A 27,204-nucleotide genomic window follows, 5' to 3' on the forward strand; every position below is an offset into this window, starting at 1 on the left:
CCCAGGCGCCCCCACTTGGTGAAATTTTGAGAAATGTTTATAACATAGAGTTTTTTTAGAGTAAGATTTCAGAATCATTAAAATGAATACCACTGCATCCAACAGAGCCAGAAAATGGGGTCGGGCACCTGCAGAAAAACAAAGGCCCAAATAATTTTGTGCCTGGTTTGATCGCTAATTATGAAACATTATTCAATTGGCTGGGCCTTGGTTTCTGTATCTGTAAAAAGGAGAAAATGACTACGTAATAAAATTCATAGAATTTAATTATGCGTGAAGATAAACTGATACATCTTTATGCAAACCTGTTTTGAAAATTTGAGATTATATACATGAATACGGGACATATCCTAATCAGTACAAGAGAGATACAGCCAGTCCTCAAAGAATACAGTTCCTTAATTTCTTCTTCTCAGAACCATGACAAACTGAATTAGCCCTAAAAACCATCTATGTCATTTTTTTATTCTGCTAGCCGGCTGCACCCTGGAAAAGTGGTCCACTTGGTAAAAACTTTGAAAACCATTGGGTCCTCTCTATCTCCCGCTTATTGTCCCTACTGCCAAACGAGCTCAGAATTCTCAAGCAGAGGCCCTGGAATATATGGTTTGTCCTCCTTACAGCCCAGTCTTTCTGTCCTTTGTTTCCTTTATCACCTTCTACAGTCCCATGGTACACAATCTTCATGCAGTTGGTGCTTCATAGGTGACAGGTATATTTCTTACATTCTATTTTCATGGTGTCATATTTTCATAGTAATAAGCCCCTATTGGCTGTTGGACTGAAATTGAGATCTGTGGAATATGTGACATAATATCAAAAACCTAAATAAAAAAAAAACCTTCATATGTATTATTTATTTACTTATGTACTTACTTACTTACTTATTATTTATAGAAAATTTTGGCTTAGAAGGTTTTTTGAAGCGTCTATGGTTTTAAGAGTCAAAACCAAGACATGGGGTCAACTTTTTCTTCATGGAAGTCCAAATGGAATATTCTAACCTCAGATCTCATAATGGACTCTTTGTCATTCAGGCCTCAGCTCAAATACAACTTTTTCTAAGGGGTCTTCCCTGAGTCCCCAATCTAAACACCCCCTACTCTCTCAAGACATTATCCATGACACTTACCACTCTTGTAATGTCCTTTTTTATTCATTTGTTTCTTGCATAGTATCAGCCTTGTACACAGTAAGCTGCATGCAAGGCTTTAACTAGAGTCTAGGCTTAAAAACTGAGAACAAACTGAAGGTTGATGGGGGGTGGGAGGGAGGATAGGGTAGGTGATGGGTACTGAAGAGGGCATCTTTGGGGATGAGCACTGGGTGTTGTATGGAAACTAATTTGACAATAAATTTCATATAATAACAATAAATAAATAAACACATAAAAAAATAACTAGAGTCTAGCACTAGACTGTCTTGTGAATCCCTTCATACCAGCACCTAGGTCAGTGCCTGGCACATGGGACTCTTGTTATTTGGATGACTGACTGACTAAATGAATGAATGAAAAATTGAGACTCTACTCCATTTCAGGCCCTGAACTGTGTGTTTCCTATGTAATCTCACAACTGTAAACTGTATGAATTATTCCCAATTTATTGATGAAGACTCAAGGAGGTTAAGTCATAGCACAGAAGACTCATGCCAGAGCCTAATCTTTTCCCACCATTGACAAGGATTCTGATTTCTCTTGTCTTTCCCATACAAATATAATTCATCACAGGTATTAAGCATTGAGCTTGAGTATTTCTTGTTGGAACTAAAGGCATGAGCAAAGCAGGAAAAACACCTGTTCCTAGAGCAAGTGTAATTCACATACCCTTCTTACTTACAGATCCTTGGGTAAACAAGGGTGGATGTGTTATTAACAGTCTGACTTACTGGTTTAGGAATTATTCAGACAAAGGTCACACAACCTGACTATCTAGGAAATAATTCCAGATCCAGCTGCTTTAGTAACCACTTCCAAAATCTCACCTTTTGAGTAATTCCTGAATTGTTCAGGCGTTTTCTCTTTGTGTCCCTTCTCTCTCTTGCCGGGCATAGTTTTGATTAGCTCAGTGTCTCCCCCTCCAATTCCCCCCACCCAACGTCTTTTTAGTTCAAACTTCCCACATCAAAGATACTCACTCCGGAGGAGCCCAGAGGAGAGAAAAACCGGGAAATGCTCAGCAACTTTGGGAAGGTATTCTTCCCACGCCCTTCAATCCTCCCCCTTCCTGTCCATACCAGGTAATTTAGAAATCCGCGTTCCCCTAGACACCTTGAAAGCTGTCACGTCGGTTGAGGCACACCCTTCCTGTCCTGTGGCATGCCCTCAGGTATTCCGGTCCCTACTTCTGTCCCAGCTCACACGCGCCTTCTGTACTGAGACTTCAGAAAGCCTGCCAGTGTTGTAAACAGCTGGCAAAAGGCAAGTGGCATCCTCGCCCAGCGATTTTTCAGGATTCGAGTGGGGGCCGAAACCCCAGCAGTAACAAGCCTACAAATCACTGCGCCCGGTTCCCGGTCTCCTCTTCTGTTGGGCTCTCGCCTTATGCAGCCAAGAGGTGGCTGCACAGCGAGCCAGACGCGAGGCTAGCAGGGTTGCAGAAGTGTTCATCTCGAAGACAGAGGAGAGAGGTGGACGGCCCAGGCGGGTCCGGCGCCCTCCCCCGAGGTCCAGGGCGCCTGACCTTCCACCGTGTGTGACCCTCTCGGAGCCAGCGCAGGGCGCCACACCAGACTCCCGTCCCGTCCCCGGGCACGCCCTCTGCCCACCGGGTGACTTCGACCGCGGACTCTGGAAGAGTCTTTCTCAGACGAGACTCGAGAATCTTCCCACAGCACCCTGAATTTCCCCGTCCCGACACTCGGCACGCTGTAATTTACGTGGGTCTGCCTCCTGGACCAGAGGGAGAGCCAAGTTTATGTCTTTTTCGACTCAGGCTTTCCCAGAGCCTGGCTTATTATAAGCACCAATAAATATTTATTGACTGGCTGACTGGCTCAAAAGACCGAATGCCTAAACTCAAGAATGAATGCGTTACGAGCGGGTGTATTCGTGTCTCTTCCCCACAAGTACCCGGGACCGCCCACCCGGTCTCATCACTACCCAGATGCCAGATCCCTCGGCTCGGGGACAGACACTCACCTTCCCGGCAGGGCTCTCCAGGCGGCAGCCTCACCTGTGCCCCCATGGCCCCCAGACGGGGCTTCCCGGAGCAGGCGTCGCTCCTCCTCCACCTGGGCCTCTCCTCCTCCCCCTGGACCCGCGATGGGGCGGAGCTGCAGGGTCTGGAACTGGCGCTCACTGACTCCGCCCCCGGGCAGCCTCAGCCAATGTGACTGGAGCCTCCTCGCGAGCCACGCCCCCGAGGTATGAGGCTGGGAGCCGGCTCCTAGCTTGCAGATCCTGGTCCCTGTGGCTGGCGGGAACGCCACCTGCCGCTGTGGTCGGAGGGTGGAGCCGCGCAGCCGGGAAGCACAGACACACCTCACAGGGTAAAGACGTCTCTGGGAGCGTGGAGGCCGCCGAGCCAACTCTCCCGGAATTTAGTGGAGAAAAGGCTGTGCGGAGGGCCCCTTCTGGCCGCCTAGGCGATACAAATGTCTTCTTGAGGGCCCTGCTTCGGACGTTAGAGGCTTTGTAAGGAAGTTGCTGGCCACTGGGATTCTGCTCTAATCACCACGCTAAAGTTGATTCTAGTAGATTTTGCCCTGTGGTGCTATCAGATTCTCCCTGCGGTCCCTCGGCTACAAACTCCTGGTCCCCCCAACACCGTTTTCTAAGTCGTGTAGTTATTTGCAATAAACGCTAAGGAAGAAGCAATGTTCGAACTGAAAAGACTTATTCTCACAAAATAGTAATAGCTAACATTTATGATATTCTTGTTTTACCATGCATGTGTATACATTAACTCATTATATCTCACAACCTAGTCTATTAATGCCTAGTTTTTACTGATGAGGGATCGGATGCAAAGAGCGAAGTTAAGTAACTTAACCAACTAGTTACTGGAAGGCTTGGTAGCAGGTCATTATGCAACACCAAATGGATATAATTCCTGCTAGATCCCTCACCACAGAAATGGGGTGCCTCTGTGCTCGGGGACTTCAGCAATGAAGAAAAGTCCTTTTTGTCTGCTCACCTTGCCTTTGCCCTAGGTAGTGTAAACAGCACTATTATTTTTATTGACTCAGACTTTTATAGCAGCGGCCTCAATCTTGCTTTTCTTGTTCTTAGGCTGATGAACGAAGAGTTAAGAACAATCAGTTTATCAATACAGGGCCCACACTTTCACATGTGGATGGCTTAGTGGAGAAGGAATAGCATAGGGAGGGGAATAGGGGAAAGTTGGAAGGGAAGGACATTTATGCCAAATTTGGAGAACAAGCCTTAAAGCTTAGATTTCTATTTAAACGTATTGTTTTATATGTATTGGGGGTGCCTGGGTGGCTCAGTCAGTTAAGCTTTTGACTTCAGCTCAAGTCATGATCTCCAGTCTGTGAGTTTGAGCCCCACCTTGGGCTCTGTACTACCTAACAGCTCAGAGCCTGATGCCTGCTTCGAATTCTGTCTCCATCGCTCTCTGCCCCTCCCCCACTCATGCTCTGGCCCTCAAAAATGAATAAATGTTAAAAAAAATTTTTTTTTAATTTAAACATTTTGTTTGAACATAAGATTGAAAAATTTGCCTTTATTGATGATAATAGTAACTGTTATCTAGAGTATTACTTATTATTTATTTAACTAGCACCAATATAGCATTTATGTGAACAAGCACTATTCTAAGCATTTATAAATATTTGCTTTTTAAATGATCACAATGCATAGATACTATTATGAATCCCTACATTATAGATAAGGAAAGGGAGGCACATAGAAATTAAATAACTTGCTTATGGATATGTAACTGATAAGTGGTAGAGATGAGATGCTAACTAATGAAGTCTGGCTTTAGAACCTATGCTCTTAACCCATTTGCTCATTGGATATTTTTTGAAAAAAACAAACACTGAAAAATGTACCATTGAGATTTCTTTTTTTTTTCTTTTAGAGAGAGAGACAGAGAGAGAGAAATCATGTGAGGGAGGGAGAGGGGCAGAGGGGGAGACAGAGAGAGAGAGACACACACAGAGAGAGAGAGAGAGAGAGAGAGAGAGAGAATCCTAAGTAGGCTCCATGCTCAGCGTGAAGCTGGACATGGGTATCGATCCCATGACCCTGGGATCATGACCTGAGGTGAAATCAAGTTGGTCCCTCAGCTGACTGAGCCACCCAAGTGTGCCCAAGATGATTTCTTATGAAAATCAAATCCAGTTTCTTATTTAAAAAAAAAAAATGTTTATTTATTTATTTATTTTAAGAAAGAGAGTGAACAGGAAGGGGGCAGAGAGATAGGGAAAGAGAGAATCCCAAGCAGGCTCTGTGCGGTCAGTGCAGAGCCCCACCCCGGGCTCAATCTCCGGAACTGTGAGATTATGACCTGAGTCGAAATCAAGAGTTGGATGCCTAGCCAACTCAACCACCCAGGCGCCCCTCTCATTTCTTATTAAGGTCTATTTTAGATAGGAGGCACTTTGCTGTACTTCTTGCTTTTCAGTTCTGAAAATAAGGAGAAAAACACTCAGAAAAAAAAAATTTAACCTTATTAAAGATCCTTGTTTTCTCAGCTTAATTGTTGCCTAGCAGAACTTTATATTTTACTTCACTGCCTGTTTCCAGATGATTTTGGATTTATGCAGTTACAGCACCATGGGCTGTCCTGAGTGACATTAACTTTGGGGATTTTTATTCTCAACAAAAAACATGGTGTTTATGTAACCAAAAGAAGAACATCAAAAAAATCTCCAACTGGCTCACTGTACAACTCTGGGAAAATTCCTTTTCTGACTCAAAACTTAAGATAAGAAAATGAGATCCTCTAAAATGTCAGCTCCTGTGTTATTGGTTTTTGTTTTAAATTGAAAAAAAAAACCCACTATTTTTAAATGTTTATTTATTTTTGAGAGAGACAGAGAAAGAGACAGAGACAGAGGGTGAGCAGGGGAGGGGCAGAGAGGGAGGCACAGAATCTGAAGCAGGCTCCAGGCCCCCAGCTGTCAGCGTGGGCTGATGCGGGGATCGATATGAGGCTCAAACCCACAAACCAGGAGATCATGACCTGAGTAGAATTTGGACGCTCAACTGACTGAGCCACCCAGGCGCCCCTGTGTTACTGACCTTTGTGCTAAGTTGCTTAGACTCAGTAGTGGTGGTCAAAATAATGAGTCATCAGTAGAGCCTCAAGGCTTCCAGGGACAAGGACACAGGTTCTGTGAGCAGCAGGGGCTGAGAGGGTTCCTATCCTGTGAAGCTTTAACCTCTCAGCTGCTAAACTGTGGAGAGATCTGAGGTTTCTGGAGCAGGGAAGGCATGACAGGCCGGAAGAATGGTGTCCCTGCAGGGGGCTTGCAACTATCTGCAGTAATGTTGTGTCTTGCCTAGCACTGTGCCAAGCCTACAGCTGAGAATTCGTGGTCCCTTATTTTTTTTCTCAATTAGTCTATCTAGGAAGTTTTCAATTTTATTAATCATTCTAAGAACCAACTGCTACTTTTATTGGTTTCCTTTACTGATTTTTAAAATTTCATTGGCGGGCGCCTGGGTGGCTCAGTTGGTTAAGCGGCTGACTTTGGCTCAGGTCATGATCTCACGGTCCGTGAGTTCGAGCCCCACGTCGGGCTCTGTGCTGACAGCTCAGAGCCTGGAGCCTGTTTCAGATTCTGCGTCTCCCTCTCTCTGACCCTCCCCTGTTCGTGCTCTGTCTCTCCCTGTCTCAAAAATAAATAAAACGTTAAAAAAAAATTAAAAAAAATAAAAATTCATTGGCTTCTGCTTTTATTATTATGTATTCATATTGTGTTTATTATATACATTTATTATTTTTACTTCTTTCCTGACACTGACTTTAATCTGCTGTTCCTCCCCTAGTTTCTAGGGTGGAAACATAGATCGTTTATTTTAAACCTTTATTCCTTCTAATTTAAGCATTTAAAACTAATTTGCCTCCAAATACTGGTTTAGCTGCATGCAGCAAATTTTGGTATGTTGTGTTTTTATCATTTAGTTCAAAGTATTATGTATGTATGTATTTATTTAATGTTTATTTTATTTTTGAGAGAGAGAGAGAGAGCAGGGAAGAGGCAGAGAGAGACGGAAACAGAGAATCTCAAGCAGGCTCTGAGCCGTCAGCTCAAAGCCTAATGTGCGGCTCAAACCCATAAACCTTGAGATCATGACCTGAGCTGAAATCAGGAGTCAGAGGCTCAACCAACTGAACCACCCAGGTGCCCCTTTAGTTCAAAGTATTTTAAAACTTTCCTAGTGATTTCTTCTTTGACCATGGGGTATGTAAGAGTGTGTTGCTTGATTTCCAAATATTTGGAGATTTTCCAGACATCCTTCTATTATTGATTTCTGATTTAATTCTGTTTTGGACACAATATATTCAGTATACTTACAGTCCTCTGAAATTTATTAAGATTTGGTTTATGGCTCAGCATACAGCCTATGTTGGTAAATGTTCCAAGTAAGATTAAAAAAGATTTTGTATTCTGCAGTTGTTGGGTATAGTGTTACATAAATGTCAATTAGGTTAAGTTGGTTGCTCACAATCTAGTTTATTATGGCTTTTTACATTTGTTCTATCAATTACTGAGAAAGAAGTGTTAAAACCACCTGTAATTGTGAACTTGGCTATAAATTTAGTGATGTCACTTTTTGTTTTATGAATTTTTGAAGTATTGTCATTAGGTGCACATATAAGTAGGATTATTATGCTTTCTTAATAAGTTGACACTTTTATCATTATTAAATGTTCTTATTTCTAGTAGTACTTTTTTTAAATTTTATTTTTAATTTTTTAAAATTTACATCCAAATTAGTTAGCATATAGTGCAACAATGATTTCAGGAGTAGATTCCTTAATGCCCCTTACCCATTTAGCCCATCCCCCCTCCCACAACCCCTCCAGCAACCCTCAGTTTGTTTTCCATATTTATGAGTCTCTTCTGTTTTGTCGCCCTCCCTGTTTTTATATTATTTTTGTTTCCCTTCCCTTATGTTCATCTGTTTTGTCTCTTAAAGTCCTCATATGAGTGAAGTCATATGATTTTTGTCTTTCTCTGACTGACTAATTTCACTTAGCATAATACCCTCCAGTCCCATCCACGTAGTTGCAAATGGCAAGATTTCATTCTTTTTGATTGCCGAGTAATACTCCATTGTGTGTGTGTGTGTGTGTGTGTGTGTGTGTGTGTGTGTGTGTATAGTGCAATTGCTGGGTCATAGGGTAGTTCTATTTTTAGTTTTTTGAGGAACCTCCATACTCTTTCCAGAGTGGCTGCACCAGCTTGCATTCCCACCAACAATGCAAAAGAGATCCTCTTTCTCTGCATCCTTTTTTTGCCTGTTTTTGCCTGAGTTGTTAATGTGAGCCATTCTGACAGGTGTAAGGTGGTATCTCATTGTGGTTTTGATTTGTATTTCCCTGATGATGAGTGATGTTGAGCATTTTTTTATGTGTCGGTTGGCCATCTGGATGTCTTCTGGGGAGAAGTGTCTATTCATATCTTTTGTCCATTTCTTCACTGGATTATTTGTTTTTCGGGTGTGGAATTTGGTGAGCTCTTTATAGATTTTGGATACTAACCCTTCATCTGATATGTCATTTGCAAATATCTTCTCCAATTCTTTCAGTTGCCTTTTAGTTTTGCTGATTGTTTCCTTTGCTGTGCAGAAGCTTTTTATTTTGATGTGGTCCCAGTAGTTCATTTTTGCTTTTGTTTCCCTTGCCTCCAGAGATGTGTTGAGTAAGAAGTTGCTGTGGCCAAGATCAAAGAGGTTTTTGCCTGCTTTCTGATTGAGGATTTTGATGGCTTCCTGTCTTGCATTGAGGTCTTTCATCCATTTTGAGTTTATTTTTGTGTATGGTGTAATAAAGTGGTCCAGGTTAATTTTTCTGCATGTCCCTGTCCAGTTTTCCCAGCACCACTTGTTGAAGAGACTGTCTTTATTCTATTGGATATTCTTAACTGCTTTGTGTCAAAGATTATTTGGCCATATGTTTGTGGGTCCATTTCTGGGTTCTCTATTCTGTTCCATTGATCTGAGTGTGTGTTCTTGTGCCAGTACCATACTGTCTTGATGATTACAGCTTTCTAGTATAGCTTGAAGTCTGGGATTGTGATGCCTCCTGCTTTGGTTTTCTTTTTCAAGATTGCTTTGGCTCTTCGGGGTCTTTTCTGGTTCCATACAAATTTTAGGATTGCTTGTTCTTGCTCTGTGAAGAATGCTGGTGTTATTTTGATAGGGATTGCGTTGAATATGTAGATTGCTTTGGGTAGTATAGACATTCTAACAATATTTGTTCTTCCTATCCAGGAGCATGGAATATTTTTGCATTTTTTTGTGTCTTCTTCAATTTCTTTCATAAGCTTTTGATAGTTTTCAGTGTATAGATTTTTTACCTCTTTGGTTAGATTTATTCCTAGTTATTTTATGGTTTTTTGTGCAACTGTAAATGGGATTGATCCCTTGATTTCTCTTTTTGTCGCTTCACTGTTCGTGTATAAGAATGCAACCGATTTCTGTGCATTAATTTTATGTCCTGCAACTTTGCTGAACTCATGAATCAATTCTAGCAGTTTTTTCTAGTAATATTTTTGATTTGAATTTACTTTGTCTGATATTAATATAGCTAAACTATCCTTTTTATTACTAGAATTTACATGTTATATATTTTTCTGCCTCTTTATCTCTAACTTATTGTTAAATTTTTTTTTTAACTTTTAAGAGAGAGAGAGAGAGCGCACATGTACGAGTGGGAGAGAGGAACGGGGGGTGGAGAGAGAGAGAGAGAGAGAGAGAGAAGCTCAAGCAGGTTCCACACTAAGCTCAGAGAAGGTATGTATGTATGCATGTATGTATGTATGTATGTATGTATTTAGAGAAAGAGAGAGAGCATGCAGGTGGGGTGAGGGGGCAGAGGGAGAAAGAGAATCTCAAGCAGGCTCCACATTGTCAGCGTGGAACCCCTCTCGGGGCTCAATCTCATGACCCTGGGATCATGGCCCCAGCCAAAATCAAGACTTCGGCACTTAACCCACTGAGCCACCCAGGTGCCCGAAGAAATGTTTTAAATATAAAGATAAGTTAGAGGGTGCCTGGGTGGCTCAGTGGGTTAAGTGATATTGAGCCCCGCTGACAACGTGACTGCTTGAGATTCTGCTTGAGAGCCTGCTTGAGATTCTCTCTCTCCCCCTGTCCCTTCACCAGCTTGCATGTGCTCTTTCTCAAAGTAAATAAACAAACTTAAAAAAAAAAAAACATTGTTTATAAATGACATAAAGATGCATCTTATTTTATTCTACCAAAGACTTGAGAAGACCCCTTTGCAAATTCCTGGAGCTTTTTCTCTGCACAACTTCCTTCTCACTGGTACTCTGTTTTGCATATTCTAGACACTTTGGTCTCCAAGATCGTAATTCTGACTCCTCAATTAAACAAGAGCATTGGGCTGTGCCTGATTTCCTTTTTCTCGTGTCACAATTCTGAAATTGCCTCTGGGCAGGGTTCAACTCATTTCCCCCCCCCACCCCCCAACTTCTCTCAAGTATCACACTCCTGTGCTGCCTGTTGCCCAGTATTTTGAAGATAGTTGTTTCATATCTTTTGTCCAGTTTGGAGTCAAGCTACTTTTTCATGAGCAAAAACTAAGATCTATAGTATAGGTGATTTGTAGGAGCCAAATGCAATGTTTGAACATGATATTTAAATTTATTATTTCTTTCTGAATCTAAGTATCATATTATGAGTTGTGTTGACAAACAGTACAAAGATTGCTCACATAAGAAATTAACAAAATGATCTAAACTCTACCATGACTCAAAAAGTATTATCTAACTTGAGTGCATTACTTACCTCGACTCTTAGCTTGTTGGGGGCTGTAACTGGGACCTGGTATCTGCTCTTGTTGCCTGAACCTGCTAACCCATAGCCACTATGCATGACTAGATTTCCATCGACATTGGTCAGGCTGGTGTCCAGATTGGTAATGCTTGCTGGTAGCTCTATTGCCTGGAACACAGCATCCAACTCAATGGCCAGATGCTAAGTGACAAGACCATTGTGGGGAGGAGGAGATGACTCCTTTAACATTTGTTCAATGAGACAGGTGCTGGAAAGCACGTGCCCAGGGCAGTGTTTGTAGACCTGGAACCCACAGTCATTGATGAAGTTTGCACTGGCACCTCCCACCAGGTTTTCCACCCAAAGTAGCTCATCACAGGTAAGGATAATGCTGCCTATAGCTACGCCCAAGGGAACTACACCACTGACAAGGAGAACATTGACCTTGTCTTGGACCGAATTGGGAAATTAGCTGGCCAGTGCCCACGTCTTCAAGGCTTCTTGGTTTTCCACAGCTTTGGAGGGGGAACTGGCTCTGGGTTCATCTCCCTGATAATGGAATATCTGTTTGTCAATTATGGAAAGAAATTCAAGTTGGATTTCTCCATTTACCCAGCTCCTGAATTTTCCATAGCTGTAGTTGAGCCCTATAACTCCATTCTCACTACTCATACCACCCTGGAGCACTCTGATTGTGCCTTCATGGTAGACAATGAGGCCATATATGACATCTGCCATAGAAAGTGCAATATTGAACACCCAACCTACACTAACTTCATTGCATTCTTAGCCAGAGTGTGTTTCCATCACTGCTTCCCTCGGATTAGATGGAGCCCTGAATGTTGATCTGACAACATTCCAGACCAACCTGGTGCCCTATCCTTGCATCCACTTCCCCTACCCACAAATACTCCTGTCATCTCTGCTGAGAAAGCCTACAATGAACAGTTTTCTGTAGCAGAGATCAACAATGCATGCTTCGAACCAGCCAACCAGGTGAAATGTGCCCTTTGGCATGGTAACTACATGGCTTTCTGCCTGTTGTACCATGGCAATGTGTTCCCAAAGGTGTCAATGCTGCCATTGCCACCATCAAGACCAAGCATTCCATCCAGTTTGTGGGCTGGTGCAGCACTGGCTTCCAAGTTGGCATTAATTACCAGCCTGTGGTACGTGGTGGAGACCTGGCCAAAGTACAGAGAGTTGTGTGCATGCTGAGCAACATCACAGCCATTGCTGAGGTCTGATCTTGTCCGGACCACAAGTTTGGCCTGATGTATGCCAAGCGTGCTTTTGTTCAGTGGTATACGGGTGAGAGTATGAAGGAAGGAGAGTTTTCTGAGACCTGTGAGGACACGGCTGCCCCTGAGAAGGATTATGAAGTGGGTGTGGATTTTGTTGAAGGAGAGAGTGAAGAAGAAGGGGAGGAATATTAATTACCATTCCTTTCAGCCCTGAAGCATGTCCCACTCAGAACTTCAGCTTCCACATTAGCTGAAAGCTTTCTGGTTAGATTGTCTTCACTTTTCACTGCAATCATGTCTTACTTTTCCTTGTGTACCTGTAAGATTTGTCCATCATACCTCAAAGTAAGAAAGAAAGAAAAAAAAAGTGTTATTTCATTTGGCCATACTGTCAATAGAACACAAATAATGTAAAATCTTGATTGTTATAAGGCACTTAGTAATTTTTCTGAAAAGGCAGGAAAATAAATTATGTGTAATATATAATAACTTATCATTTAGGTGTATCTTTATTTTATTACTGATTTGAATATCCCTGGCCCATCAATAGACCAACCCAGACACGTGCAATAATTAAATCTAGTTGGGGGCGCCTGGGTGGCTCAGTCGGTTGGGTGTCCGACTTCGGCTCAGGTCATGATCTCGCGGTCCATGAGTTCGAGCCCTGCATCGGGCTCTGTGCTGACAGCTCAGAGCCTGGAGCCTGTTTCAGATTCTGTGTCTCCCTCTCTCTGACCCTCCCCCGTTCATGCTCTGTCTCTCTCTGTCTCAAAAAAATAAATAAACGTTAAAAAAAATTAAAAAAAAAATCTAGTTGTCTTTGAAATTTTGCCAAGTTTCAGTAACATTATAACAATCATTTTATAGATTTGATTTTTTTTCAAATTAAAAAAAATTTTTTTACATTTATTTATTTTTTTGAGGGAGTGAGACAGAGTGCGAGCTGGGGAGGGGCAGAGAGAGAAGGACACACAGAATCTGAAGCAGGCTCCAGGCTCTGAGCAAGCGTTCAGCACAGAACCCGATGCAGGGCTCGAACCCATGAACCATGAGACCATGCATGACCTGAGCTGAAGTCAGATGCTCAACCGACTGAGCTATCCAGGCGCCCCTATGGATTTGATTTTTGTTACAAAGGTATATTTTTCAAGGTGAAGACAAAACACATTTTATTTAATACTTCATTAACTTGATATTTAGGCATGTGGTATGTAGGCCTCTATTCTCTTTCCTCGGTCCTGCTGATGGTAGTGGTGGGCCTGTGGGAGAAGCAACCAAATTAAAAAAGTTAGGTACCAGGGGCGCCTGGGTGGCTTAAGCCAGATGGTTAAGCATCTGACTGGGCTCAGGTTGGCTCAGGTTGGCTCGGGTCACCTCAGGTCGGCTCTGGTCACCTCAGGTCGGCTCAGGTCACCTCAGGTCATGGTCTCATGGTTTGTGGGCTCGAGCCCCACATCGGGCTCTTTGCTGTCAGTGCAGAGCCAGCTTCGGATCCTCTGTTTCCTTTTCTCTCTGCCCCTCCCCTGCTCACACTCTCCCTCTCTCTCTCAAAAATAAAATAAGGAAAAAAACTTTAAAAAAAAGTTAGGTGTCATATAGACGATTTGGTTTATCTGAGAAAGCTGAATCCAAAGCCAGTTGTGGGAAGGGCAATAAGCAACCATATTTCCACTGTAGAGTCTGCAAAAATCCTGACGTATTTAAAGCACAAAGTTAGAAAATATGAAATGTTTTCATATTTACCTAAAAGACTTAAAATCCTCTGGTACAACCATTCACTTTTCCAGGATAGATTCATTCCTACTCTGAATTCTTTGAGCCTTTCTATATCTAATTATGTCGTTTACCTAGAAACTTGACACTGACAGTACTAATTAATAGTGAGCATCAGGAGCTATTTCTCAGTAAAATAATAACAATCTTAATAATTATATAATTGAGGACCTTATTTATGCCAGACATTGTGGGAAGTCTTAATGCGATTACCTCAAATTAGCATAACCTGATAAAAAGAATCCCTCCCATTCCGCTGATAAAACACAACATAAAGAAAATAAACGTTTTCTTTATTTTAAATCGCATAATTATTTATGTGGGGATCTTGTAATTTCAGTTACTATAGAAGGAGGGTAGACAGGAGACACACAGTAATGAAAAGCACAGACAGTGCCTGCCACCATGGAATTCGTAGTTCTTGGAAGACACACATTAAACAATGAATTACATGACATTTAATGTATAGGGTTATAAACGTTGAAGAGACATCACTGACCACTCTGGCTAAAAGTCTTGGTGTGCTGGAAGACAGACTATGAAATATTTAATAATTTGGGGTCAAGAGCCAGGATCCCTCAAATCACATGATTTTTGAGATGAAAATACCAGAGTCAATGTCATGCAAATGAGCAGCTGTGGTTAGAGGCAGTTTAGATAGGATTATAAAGATTAGAGGGAGCTGACAAAGCAAGACTGGGAACCAAACTAAAAGTAGCCTACTAAAACAGATAATCCAATGTGGCTATGTTCTTTCCACCAGTCAAGGTTACTGCGGGTCCCAGGAAGAGAAATCCATTGATAGACTAGGTCAGGCTAATCACATTGGAGGGGGAAACAAAACAAAATAAAATCAAACACACTCTTACCCTTTTTAGCCAGAGTAAATTGGAAAAATATCCTAGTACGTATGTTTTATATATGAAAACAACATTCCTACTTACCTTCAATTTCAGCAGAGATAATTTTCCCCTGGCAGCCTTCCAGTCTAGCTCCTTTTCTTCCCAAATCTTAGGGCTCCTTGTAAGTGCTTCCTCAGCTCCTGAGCACCTTGTATTATAAGCATCTCTTCTTTTGCCTCTCTCCTGTGTACTGTCTCCAGGAAAAAGGCTTGTTTATTATGCCCCCAAACCTTAGAACAGTGCCCAGCACAGTGTGGTGCTTAGAAATTGCATGTTCAATGAACGAATAAACACTTGGACAAATTCTATGCCTTTATGAAGGATTATTATTTCACATTGTTAAGTGCTCTACACATAAAATACAGTTTTTTTATTAAAAAAAAAAAATGAATGGGGCGCCTGGGTGGCTCAGTCAGTTAAGCGTTCGACTTTTGGTTTTGGCTCAGATCATGATCTCACAGTTTGTGAGTTCAAGTCCTGCATCCGTGTTGAGCCTGCTTGGGATTCTCTGTCTCCCTCTCTCTCTCTGCCCCTCCCCTGCTCACCCTCTATCTCTCTTTCAAAATAAGTAAATAAATAAACTAAAAAAAAAATGAATTACTTATTTGGTCACACTTACTAGAATTATATAATAAATTATTTAGAAAGAAGGTATAAATAATAGCTCTACAGCTTTACATAAGGCAGTTATTTAATGGCTGCGTGTACCTTGCTATCGAAGTCCCATTACAACATATGGAGGACAGGTGAGGCTTAAGCAAAATGCTTCAAAGCTCCCGCTTAGGTGCAGTCCGAGGGCTTAGAGGAAAGGGAAAGAGAGCGGGAGCACACATTTATTGCGTATACCAAACGGGTGTATGCGCTATAACCATGCTCCATTTATCTTCACAGAAACCTAATGGAGTAGGCATTACACTTTCATTTTACAGATAAGGGAATTGAAGCTCAGAAAGATGAAGTCATTTTCTCTACACAGCAACTACGCATTATCCCAAGAATCAGTAACATTCATTTCATCCTTAATTATAGTTTTGGAGTGGAAAGGTACAAGAAGGAAGTGTAAGAGTTGGTAAAAAGAAAGGTGCATTGAAGATAAAACAAATGAATCATTCCAAAGAGTAAAGAATTTTGTGTGGGGGGAAGGGGAGGGAGAGAGGAGAAAGAAGGAGAGGGAGAGGGACAGGGAGAGAGAGAGACATTTGATGAGGACAGAAGCAGGAAAATGTTTACCCTTTGCCCAGAAGGCTGACCTAAAGCCTGCATAGTTCGGATGAGGATCAAATATGTTCTGTTTGCTACATTCTTTAAGGGTCTCACCACTGCCTCACCAATAGTTAATATTGAACTGAGTGATAAGCGCCAGAGGAATCTTACAAAAGTAGTTTTAGGAGTAGAAATGCAAAGAAATTTGAAGACATTTTTGTAATCTGATACTCTCTGCATGCCTCCTTCCCTTTGGTTACTAAGTAAGTATATAACCACCAACCTCACACAGCGAAAAGTCTTGTCCCTGTACTACTTAAATAAACTTACTAAGTTGAGCCATAAATGTCTCAAGAATTGTTTGTGATTGTTGCCCTCAATGACCTCATGTTAAGATTCATTGGGGCAAGAGCTATTTTATAATTATAACAAATTCTATGAAGTTTCATGATGTCAACCAGGAGTTAAGCTGGCAGGAGGAAGAAAGGTTTGTTAGAATGATTGTTCCAACTATTTAGTTCATTAAGTCATTTGATAAAGTTTCAAGTAAGAAACAATCCATAAGAAAATGAATATTCTGTGGACATATATGGGAACAAATTCCCAATCTGGTCATCTTGTTTTATTTTTAGGTATATTTATTTTAGTTATGTCTTTCACATGTGAGATAGGATTAGAAAAAGATTGCTCTAATTAAACCTAGTATATTTCTTAACCAAAACATGCATTTTTAACTTTTAAAAGAAACCAGGCAGGGGCACCTGGGTGGCTCAGTTGGTTGAGTGTCTGACTTTTGATTTTGGCTCGAGTCATGATCACAGGGCCTTGGGATCAAGCCCCCTGTCAGGCTCAGTGCTGAGTGTGGATCTTGCTTAAGTTTCTCTCTCTCCCTCCTCCTGCTCCTCTCCCCCACTTGCTCTCTCTCTCAAAAAAAATTTTTTTAATTAAACAATAACGAAACCAGGCAAATTTATTTCATTATAAATGAAGCTTAATTCTGCTATTTGTCTTTTAAAAATTAGAATACTAGCCACTGTCAAGTGTTTACTATGCTTTTGGGACTGTAAAACAAATTCTTCATATTAATATAGTTCCTTTTAATCCTTATAACAAATCTATCAGATATTATCATGTCCATTCCATGAATACTGAAACTGGGGCCCAGAAGGTTCACTTACCATGCTCCAAGTCCCAGAACTAGTGAACCATGGAGCTGAGATGCAAACTCAGGCCTGGGACTCTAATCCTCTGCACTTAAATCTAGCACAGTGTCATAGAAACCACCTTCCCCCAAAACGGGGGAACAATAATTGGCATAAGACAGGCAGAGGCAAAGTCAACACTAGCGTTAAGACTGAAAGAGTCTTGGGGCGCCTGGGTGGCTCAGTCAGTTAAGCGTCCGACTTCCGCTCAGGTCATGATCTCGCCATCCATGAGTTCGGGCCCCTGGGCAGGCTCTGTGCTGACAGCTCAGAGCCTGGAGACTGTTTCAGATTCTGTGTCTCCCTCTCTCTCTGCCCCTCCCCCACTCACACTCTGTCTCTGAAAAATGAATAAACCTTAAAAAAATTTTTAAAAAAAGGCTGAAAGAGTCTTCTGTATTAGACAACGAGTAGCAATTTTCTGAAAACCCTTAGTCCCAAGAAGTAAGATCTAGCTGAGAATATGAAGAAAGTCCACAAAGGGTCTGACTCCTTTCCTGAATGATAGATCCAAACCGGCTGATTAAGACATTTAAAATATTTCAAGGAGAAAATTTCTTAGATGTGAAGAGCAGACCGATAATACAAAAACTGATAGTTAAAAACTATAATTTTTGGGCACTTACCTGCAGATAAAATGCTAAGGGGTTTACAGTGCATGCAAATAATAGTGTTTTCTCATATGCAATGCTTTTCGCTGTTGCTGTTAGAGACACATTGGTGATATGGGTGACCTGATTTGATTTTAGTGCTCATACCTTCCAGATATTAGGGCAGTGTGGTGCTCTGGAGTCAGATAGGACTTGCTGCAGGCTTGACAGATAAAAAACAGAACACCCAGTTAAATTCTAATTTCCGAGAAACATCAAATAATTTTTTAGTATAAGTCTGTCTCAAGTAATATGTGGGATATACTTATATTGTATTTTTATTTGCTGAATCTGGGAACCCTATCAGGGTGTAAATTCCAGCTAACTCTGACACAATACTAGCTATTTTGTCCCTGAGGAAATTACTTCACCTCCCAGCCTTCCTTTCTTCCTCTGTAAAATGAAGTTGATACAGTACCTACCCCACAGGATTGTTAAGTTTTAAAACATTTATTTACCACTGAGAAAAGTTAAATTCCTTTCTGTCTTGAGAATTTCCCTTTGTGGGTCTCTTCATTACTTACTATCCTTTATATGGGTGATTTTAACATTTATTACCATTTCATGCTTTTTGAAATGTTTACAATTAATTTCACTGAGATGGGTTTGAGATACTGCCTTATTATTCAAAGAAGGGGCTTATTTTCCTAAGGAGATTATATAACTCTACTTAAAGAGACTGACCCAATAACATTTTAGCATAAAACTAAATTGTGACCAAAGTGGCTACATTGATTAGTTTGGAGGAAGTTTATAACAGAGTGGATTTATCAAACACACCCATTCTAGCAGTTTCAAGGGTATGTTTTTAACTACAAGATGGCAAACACGTAAGTTAAAATAGTATATTTGGTAACACATTGATTGAAAACTTGAAGGAAGTCAACGAATTACAAATGATAATCTTTTACTTAATGTTGTGAGGTCAAACAGGTAAACAGATTTCTGGAAATTATACTGGCAATACAAATTGGAAGTAATAAGAATGGTAATACACTTTAATCTAGTAATCTCATTTCTAAGAAAATAGTAATCACAAGTATATATAATGATTTAAAAATAAAAACATTCACTCAAAATGGATGAAAGACCTAACTGTGAGACAGGAAACTATAAAAATACTAGAGGAGACAGGGTGTCTGGGTAGCTCAGTAGGTTGAACATCCGACTTCAGCTCAGGTCATGGTCTCGTGGTTTGTGAGTTCGAGCCCCGTGTTTGGCTCTGTGCTGACAGCTCATAGCCTGGAGCCTGCTTTGGATTCTGTGTCTCCTCTGCTCTCTGCCCCTCCCCTGCTCATGCTCTGTCTCTCTGTCTCTCAATTATAAAGAAATGTTAAAAAAATTTTTTTAAAAATGCTAGAGGAGAAAGCAGGCAAAAACCTCTTTGACCTGGCCCGCAGCAACTTCTTACTCAACACCTCTCCAGAGGCAAGGGAAACAAAAGCAAAAATGAACTATTGGGATCTAATCAAGATAAAAAGCTTCTGCACAGCAAAGGAAACAATCAGCAAAACTAAAAACAACCAACGGAATGGGAGAAGATATTTGCAAATGACATATCAGATAAAAGGCTAGTATCCAAAATCTATAAAGAACTTATCAAATTCAACACCAAGAAATATAAACAATCCAGTGAAGAAATGGGCAAAAGACACAAATGGACACTTTTCCAAAGAAGACATCCAGATGGCTAACAGACACATGAAGAAATGCTCAACATCACTCATCATCAGATAAATACAAATCAAAACCACAATGAGATACCACCTCACACCAGTAAGAATGGCTAACGTTAACAACTCAGGCAACGACAGATGCTGGTGAGGATGCGGAGAAAGAGGGATTCTTTTTCATTGCTGGTAGGAATGCAAACTGGTGCAGGCACTCTGGAAAGCAGTATGGAAGTTCCTCAAAAATTAAAAATAGAACTACCCTACTACCTACCAATTGCACTACTAGGTATTTATCCAAAGGATACAAGTGTGCTGTTTCAAAGGGACACATGCACCCCAATGTTTATAGCAGTGCTATCGACAATAGCCAAAGTATGGAAAGAGCCCAAACATCCATCAACAGATTCAACAGATGAATGGATAAAGAATATGTGGTATATATACGTATACACACACACACACACATACACACACTGGAGTACTACTTGGCAATGAAAAAGAATGGAATCTTGCCATTTGCAACTATGTGGATGGGATTAGAGGGTGTTATGCTATGCGAAATTAGTCAGAGAAAGACAAATGTCATAAGACTTCACTTATATATGGAATTTAAGATGCAAAACAAATGAACATAAGGGAAGGGAAGCAAAAATAATATAAAAACAGGGTGGGGGACAAAACATAAAAGACTCCTAAATATAGAGAACAAACTGAGGGTTTTTGGAGGGGTTGTGGTTGGAGGGCTGGGCTAAATGGGCAAGGGACATTAAGGAAGACACTTGTTGGGGTGGGTGTTGTATGTAGGGGATGAATTACTGGATTCTACTCCTGAAATCATTATTGCACTATATGCTAACTAACTTGGATGTAAATTAAAAAAAAAAAAAATAAGTAAAATAAAATAAAAATATAATAAAATAAAATAAAATATAAATATTTTAAAATAAAATAAAAAATAAAATAAATAAAATAAAAATAAAATAAAATAAAAATAAAATAAAATAAAAATAAAAATAAAATAAAAATAAAATAAAATAAATGAAATAAATGAAATAAAATAAAATAAAATAAAATAAAAATAAAGACATTCACTTTGAAAAATTTAGACTAGAGGAAATATGCCCAATGAAAGGGAAATCAGTCAATAAATTATGGAATAATGGAAGATAAAATATTATGCAGTCTTCTAAAGGATGCTGTAGGACATACTTACTAACATAAAAATGACAATAATATAATATTAAAGAAAACCAGAATGATTTTATATAAAAACTATCTATATGAATGTCTAAATGAAAATGTTAATATTGATTATGATAACAATAGGAGTAGGGTAAGAATATATTTCAGTATTTTTTCTTCCTTTCTATAATATCCAAATCTTATGAAACATGTTATTTTATGATTAGAAATTAAATATTATTTAAAAAATCCTGAAACCCAAAAGTCAACTTTCCAAAAGAAAAAGAGTACTCAGTACTGGACTCATTTTCTCTGCTAAGCATCGTGGGGTATTTCCCCTTTTGGGAGCCTTGAAGTCCGTTGGGTGCTGAGGCCATTTAACTGAAACAATAAACATTACTGGGTTGTTCGATGGCTAATTAGTCAGCAGGACAAATAGTTCAAGCACTGGAAAAAGAATGATGTATTTTTGGAGCTGATAGTTTGAAATGAAAGCAGTTTTGCTAAATAGAGACAGTATTTATTTCATGCTGTTCTATTTTCAGTCAAAAGCCAAAGTTTTGTAACTGTGTAAACTGTCAAATGTCGCACTAAAAATTCTTAAGGAAATTTATTTTGGGGTCATTAGAATAACATTTAGATGCTAACTGGCATATCTTAATGTTTTTTCATAGCTGAAGTATGAATTACTCTTTCAGGCAAGTTCAGACTTACCCTATTTTTATCTCTTGCCCAGGTATATTTCACACATGCAATTATTTCACAAAATACACAATAAACAGATCAATGAATAAATAAATGCACCCTATTTACAGTTTAATAGTTTTTAATATGATGGCACTGTATTTAGAAATGTAATCATACTTTGTAAAAACCTAAACAATTCTTTCAAGAATTCACCCTGGATGAATTGATAGTGTCATTTTAATAAAATCCATTAAGCAGTATTACCTTTGGCTAACTTTACTTTCAGATTTGTTAAGAGGTGTATGTAGTTCTGAGAAACCTCCTTTTATCCTTCACTCTTATACATATTAATGAGCTCCAGCTCCAGCTAAGGATAATGGTGATTTGGTTGCTGTTATTTTCATCCGTATATAAATCCGCAAATCCAACACCGACTCATGAAAATCCTCCTTTGGCAATGCCACAGAATTGTTTCTTTCTTTGGGAATGATTAAGAAAACTAGCCGTTTTCACATGTTTAAAGAAAGGAAAAAGATCTGTATATTTATTATTTAAAAAAAATTAGGACCTGGCTTTTGACAATGTCAAGATTTGCACTATCTCCCTGTTTGTTTTGGATATACTACTGACTTCTGTTTCTAGAAGACACAGATACATTGCTTAAGCAACCAAAGGTAAGAACCCAGTAGTAATTACTGTTGTATTTTCACATATGTTTACACCTCTGTTTTGATTTATTAAAGTATCAGCATTTGCTTTGTTTTCTGTTACGTGCTTTCTATTTATAGCAACGATTGCTTGTATCTTTATTGACTTCTCTGTAGTTTTGTCAGATAAATGAATATTACACTAAAATACATTTTTAGTTAAAAGTAATAATAAATAAATACCTGGTAATATGATTCTGTTAATCGGAATATCACAACAGTAAATACTACCTGCTTTTTGCAAATTTCAAGTTCATTTTTAGAAGTCAGAAACAATAACTTTGGCAGATGTGTCTTTTTTCAAAGGAAGTGTCTTATGCCGGGTTTTCTTTCTCTTTAAAATGTTTGAAGATTGAGCACCATTAAATTCGTATATATCTTAATAAAAAATTAATTCCTGAAAACATGAGCTTCAACTCATTGAGAGCTTCTTAAGTGTTAGATACTTCTAAGCATTATTATAGCAACCTGCACACTTCCTTTTAGAGATAAATAAGTGTTCTAAGGAGATTAAGAGGGTTCCTCAAGGTAAAATATTACTATCATGTGATGGAGACAGAACTGAAATCACCTTGCCTTCTTTTAATTCTCCATGATAGTCAGTATATTTTAATTAGACTTTTAAAAACTATTATTATTTACTGTCATGTTTTATTTTTATAAATTTAAAAACTACTCTTTATCATTTTTATTATGCCAAGAATACAAGATTATAAATACTTGTCATTTCATTATGTATTACAAAGCGAGGTGTTGTTAAACTAAGCTTTTAAAATGTTCTTATTAATAAACACACGGCTTCTGACATTTTGGGTTTTTTCATTTATATAACCCTTAATTGATTCATTTAATTACATTCATTGTTTTGCTTAACATTCTTTCCATAAACATCTTTCACTCATGTCTTTGTTAGATCAAGCAGGCAAACGAAACAGGATGGTGTGTGTGTGGGGGTGGGGGAAGCATCAGAGAGAAACTGTAAATAAAAGACCTAATAGTTATTGATTACACTTTATATATCATAGAGGGTACACCCTCTTTTCTGTACACTTGGAATGTTTATAAATTGGTCACAAAATGATCTTGGTAAGGCAAAAAAGCATACAGGCTATAATCTCTGCCAACAGTCAAAGTTAGAAATTAATAAGTAAAGTTTATATTAAAGACCCTACCCATAGGAATAAAAAAAAATACTGAGGGTAAACTTGGGGGTGGGGGAAGAATCATCAAAAACTTCTTTAATTGAAGATAGAAAAACAGCAATTATAGATTTTCCTTTTCATGGAGGTAATTTTTTAGGCTGTGATGTTAATATGTGTAAAAGATCTGGATAAAATAGATTATTTTCTATAAAAACAAATGTCTACATTGAATTTAGGAAGTAAAAATTCAATTGATGAAAAATTATGGGCAAAAGTGAAAAGAGTCCAAGAACTTCTTCCAAAAAAAAGCCACTTGTAACTTAAAAATTTTTACTCAATAATTTGTTCAACAAATGTTTAATTAGTACCTATTATGTGAAAGGCATTGTCTTAGCCAGAAACTTTGGTTTGTTTCTTACTGTGTCCTCATCAATAGGTCTAAGGAATAAATCCACATAATGCCAGAACCTTTCACCTTGGGTAAAAGTACACGAGAACTTGGATAGCATATTTTAAGTTTTGGCTATGGCACTAACCAAACTTCCCACAGCTACATCCCCTTAAAGGAGAAATGTAATGTAACTTCCCTTCAGCAGATAACCGTTGTGCGAAGATTTTGAACTATGCTGTGAACTATGCTAATATAGGCAAAAAAAGTATACAGGCTACATTCTCTGTCCACTCTACATGTGGGACAAATAGTTATAATTATGCCTAATTGTTCTCACATGAACAAACGTTCCATGGTACACAAATTTAGCTTTAATTCATATAGTTTTAGTTGATAAAAAGGTAACTGATAAAATTCAACATCTATTTTTGATATGATAGCAAATTAATAATAAAATAAAACTCTTTAACATAATAAATAATTTATCCAAAATCAACGGGCAAAAATAGGAGAAGCTCCAAAGTCTGAAATAAAACAAGGAGTGCCGGGGTATCTATTATTTAACATTGTTCAGTGACTTATATTCAACACAATAAGACAAGAAAAATAAATAAATACAGTTTTCAGAGATAAAATTATCATTACCTATGGATGATACAATTGTCTACTCAGAGTACTCCAAAGGATCAATTTAAGACTATTAAAACTAATAAAAATGTCAATAAGATAATAGGCTACAAAATAAATATGTAAATTAATAGTTCCTAGTCAATACAATAAAAATAGATCTTATTTACAAATACAAATTTAACTATGTATAATGCATTTAATAGGAAATGTACATGCTTATTTAAAGGAAATAATAAAGACTTGGGGCGCTTGGCTAGCTCAGTTGGAAAAGCATGATACTCTTGATCTCGGGGTTGTGAGTTCGAGCCCCATGTTGGATGTAGAGATTACTTAAAAATAAAATTTAAAAAAAAGAAAGAAAATTATAAAGACTTACAAAGTAGATTTTTAAAGCCATCGATAAATGAGATGTCCCTTGTCATGTGATTTTATTTTCTTATTATTTTTTTAATGTTTATGAGTGAGAGAGAGAGAGAGAGAGAGAGAGAGAGAGACAGAGAGCAAGCAGGGGAGGGGCAGAGAGAGAGAGAGGGAGACACAGAATCCGAAGCAGGCTCCAGGCTCTGAGCTGTCAGCACAGAGCCCGATGCAGGGCTTGAACTCACAAACCTCAAGATCGTGACCTGAGCCGAAGTTGGCCCCTTAACTGACTGAGCCACCCAAGTGCCCCCCTTGTCATGTAATTTTAAAAGTTTTAATATATTAAGCATGTTGATTCTCCCAAAATTAGTTCATACATTTAATGAAATATCTTTTTAAAACATATTGTGTTCCAGGGAATATTATTCTAAAGGCAACTGGGAATAATAAATGTACACATTGTAGTGACGTAGAAATAGTTATTTAAGTGCAGTCTTTAACATGATGATGGGGTGTAGGTGTTTATTACCTCTACATGTAGTGTAGATGTGGTGTTTGTGCAATACAATAAGTAACGAAAGTAAAACAATTTTTTTGGTTGTTTATTATGAGCCAGATATTATGTAAAGTGCTGCAGACATAAAAATCAGAGCTCACTGGTACCTGTTCCCAAGGCTGGTGGGAAAGACACCGCTGTAAAGGGATCATCATAAAAGATCCACACTCTGATAATAAGTGCTCCCCATTATCTGAGTGCTCAGGGGAACCACACACACCCAGGCATCTTCTTCCAGCCATTAGAAATATTTGCTCTTTTCTTCTTTCTTTACCTTTTTCACATGCTGTTTGCTCTGCCAAGAACGCTCATTTCCTCTCCTGTCTGGCAAACTACTCATCCTTCAAAATCCAGGTGCATATCCCCTGCTTTGGAAAGCTTTTTGCGAATCTCCCTGCTGTACGGTGTTGCACACGCACAAAATTGTCCCACTGGATTTTTATTACGTACCTGGTTCTCTTACTAACTTTTCTTGGCCCGGAAGCCTGTCTTCATCAACAACCATCCTCTTTTGTTTCTCGCCTTCGCAACTCAGCGAGTTACGCGGTGCTGCCGTTTACACGGCCTGTGCTCACCAAATGTTGAGAAGCAAAAATATTGAGTGCAGATTGGATTACGTTCTGTGCAAATGGTTTGCAAGTAAAAATGTCAGTAGTCTTAAGGTGTTTCTTTTGGGTACAGGTATAAATTTGTAAAAAAAACAGGAAAAAAATTATCCTAAATTTCAAATACTCATTGTGACTGACAAAATCTCCATATAATTAGAGTCCAGGGGACCTTAAGTGCTGAGTTCTAAGTATTTTTGACTTTTATGTTTCCTCACTTTTGTTATTTCCATAAAGTTTGTATTTGTGTTGTCCCAGGGCATATACAGAGAAAAAGGAAGTTCTCTGTCCTTAAGTAGCTTAGAGAATATTGGAAAAGTGGGACATTCACATGCAACCATAGATGTACGTACCAAGAAGTAAATGCTTAGGGCTAAAGAAATGATTTAATATATAGTCTCTCTCTGTCTCTCTCTCCCTCTCTCTCTCTTCATCTCTCTCTCTCCCTCTCTCTTTATGTATAATATATATAATTCATAATTTATTAATATATTTATTAATTTTGGGGGGGGGTCAGTTTTTAGAATTCTGACTGCTTTCTGATTTAAAGGAGAAAGTAGAAAGATAACACATTAAAGCCTCCGACCATTGCAAAAAATTCCTTGTTCTTACCCTTGATCGGTAGAATGTATTGATTTTAAAGAAAACTTTCTTCAATGATATAGGGTTTTGCAATACCCCGATGTCATAATATATATGACTTTATAGTTAAAATCAATTCTTTAAATTTATTTGAAAGATCTCTAGTCAGTGGGAATGTAGGAGTGAACAAGACACAATTTTTTGCTCTAATGCGCTTACATTTTCTGACATTTAAACCACTCTCTATCACTGTGTTTTCTTGTAAAATGTTTTAGCCAAAAAAAAGGGAATATTGGAAGATGTATTTATTTGGTTACTTGCTGGTTTTGTTCATTGGCTTTTGATCAATCAAGATTTTATTTTATGATGGTCACTCTATAAATTTTTTGTGGATTTTGAAGGGGATGGTAATGATTGTAATAATTACGGCCTCCTTGGTGAAATTGTTTCTTCCTGAGAAAGAATCATGTTTTCTTCATAAGTTGGTAACAAGTGACTTAGCAAGCCTGTCGGGTCCCAATGTTTGTTAAAGGCAGATAGAACAACAGTGTTGTGCCAGCTCTGTTTTCGTTTTCATGGGAATTACAGGTTGTTTATAATCCTATAAAGATAATTATTAAATAGTTGCTCTGACCAATTTGACCTCTTAAAGTGATAGTTCAAGGGGGAAGGGTTTAAAGAAAGATTATTTTAATCATTTAACTCTCTTTGTCTCCATGAGAAAGTTGATGGTCACTTCTCTGAGCTTGGGGATTACATAACAGTATCATCAATTT

The 27,204-nt window shown here is 38.8% G+C and overlaps 2 protein-coding genes and 1 pseudogene across 3 annotated transcripts in view; 2 read left to right on the forward strand and 1 right to left on the reverse strand.

Annotated features, from left to right (window-relative positions):
• NIPAL1 (NIPA like domain containing 1) overlaps positions 1 to 3,249 on the reverse strand; it is a 29,242-nt gene extending 25,993 nt beyond the window's left edge. Inside the window, exon 1 of the mRNA XM_019412654.2 lies at positions 3,140 to 3,249. Within this exon, the coding sequence (XP_019268199.2) occupies positions 3,140 to 3,185 (46 nt within the window). The 5' untranslated portion in view covers positions 3,186 to 3,249. The remainder of the gene's footprint in view (positions 1 to 3,139) is intronic.
• A 7,783-nt stretch (positions 3,250 to 11,032) lies between these two features.
• On the forward strand, positions 11,033 to 12,410 carry LOC109275537 (tubulin alpha-1B chain-like; annotated as a pseudogene).
• A 9,456-nt stretch (positions 12,411 to 21,866) lies between these two features.
• CNGA1 (cyclic nucleotide gated channel subunit alpha 1) overlaps positions 21,867 to 27,204 on the forward strand; it is a 34,518-nt gene continuing 29,180 nt past the window's right edge. The window contains exon 1 of one of the 2 annotated variants that reach the window (XM_053901602.1): positions 21,867 to 22,129. The gene's annotated coding sequence lies outside the window, so the exon portion shown is untranslated. The remainder of the gene's footprint in view (positions 22,130 to 27,204) is intronic. The other variant, XM_053901601.1, reaches the window with a different exon arrangement.

This window comes from Panthera pardus, unplaced genomic scaffold, assembly GCF_024362965.1.
Source record: "Panthera pardus isolate Hobbes unplaced genomic scaffold, ASM2436296v1 HiC_scaffold_13, whole genome shotgun sequence".
NCBI classification, from domain to species: domain Eukaryota; kingdom Metazoa; phylum Chordata; class Mammalia; order Carnivora; family Felidae; genus Panthera; species Panthera pardus.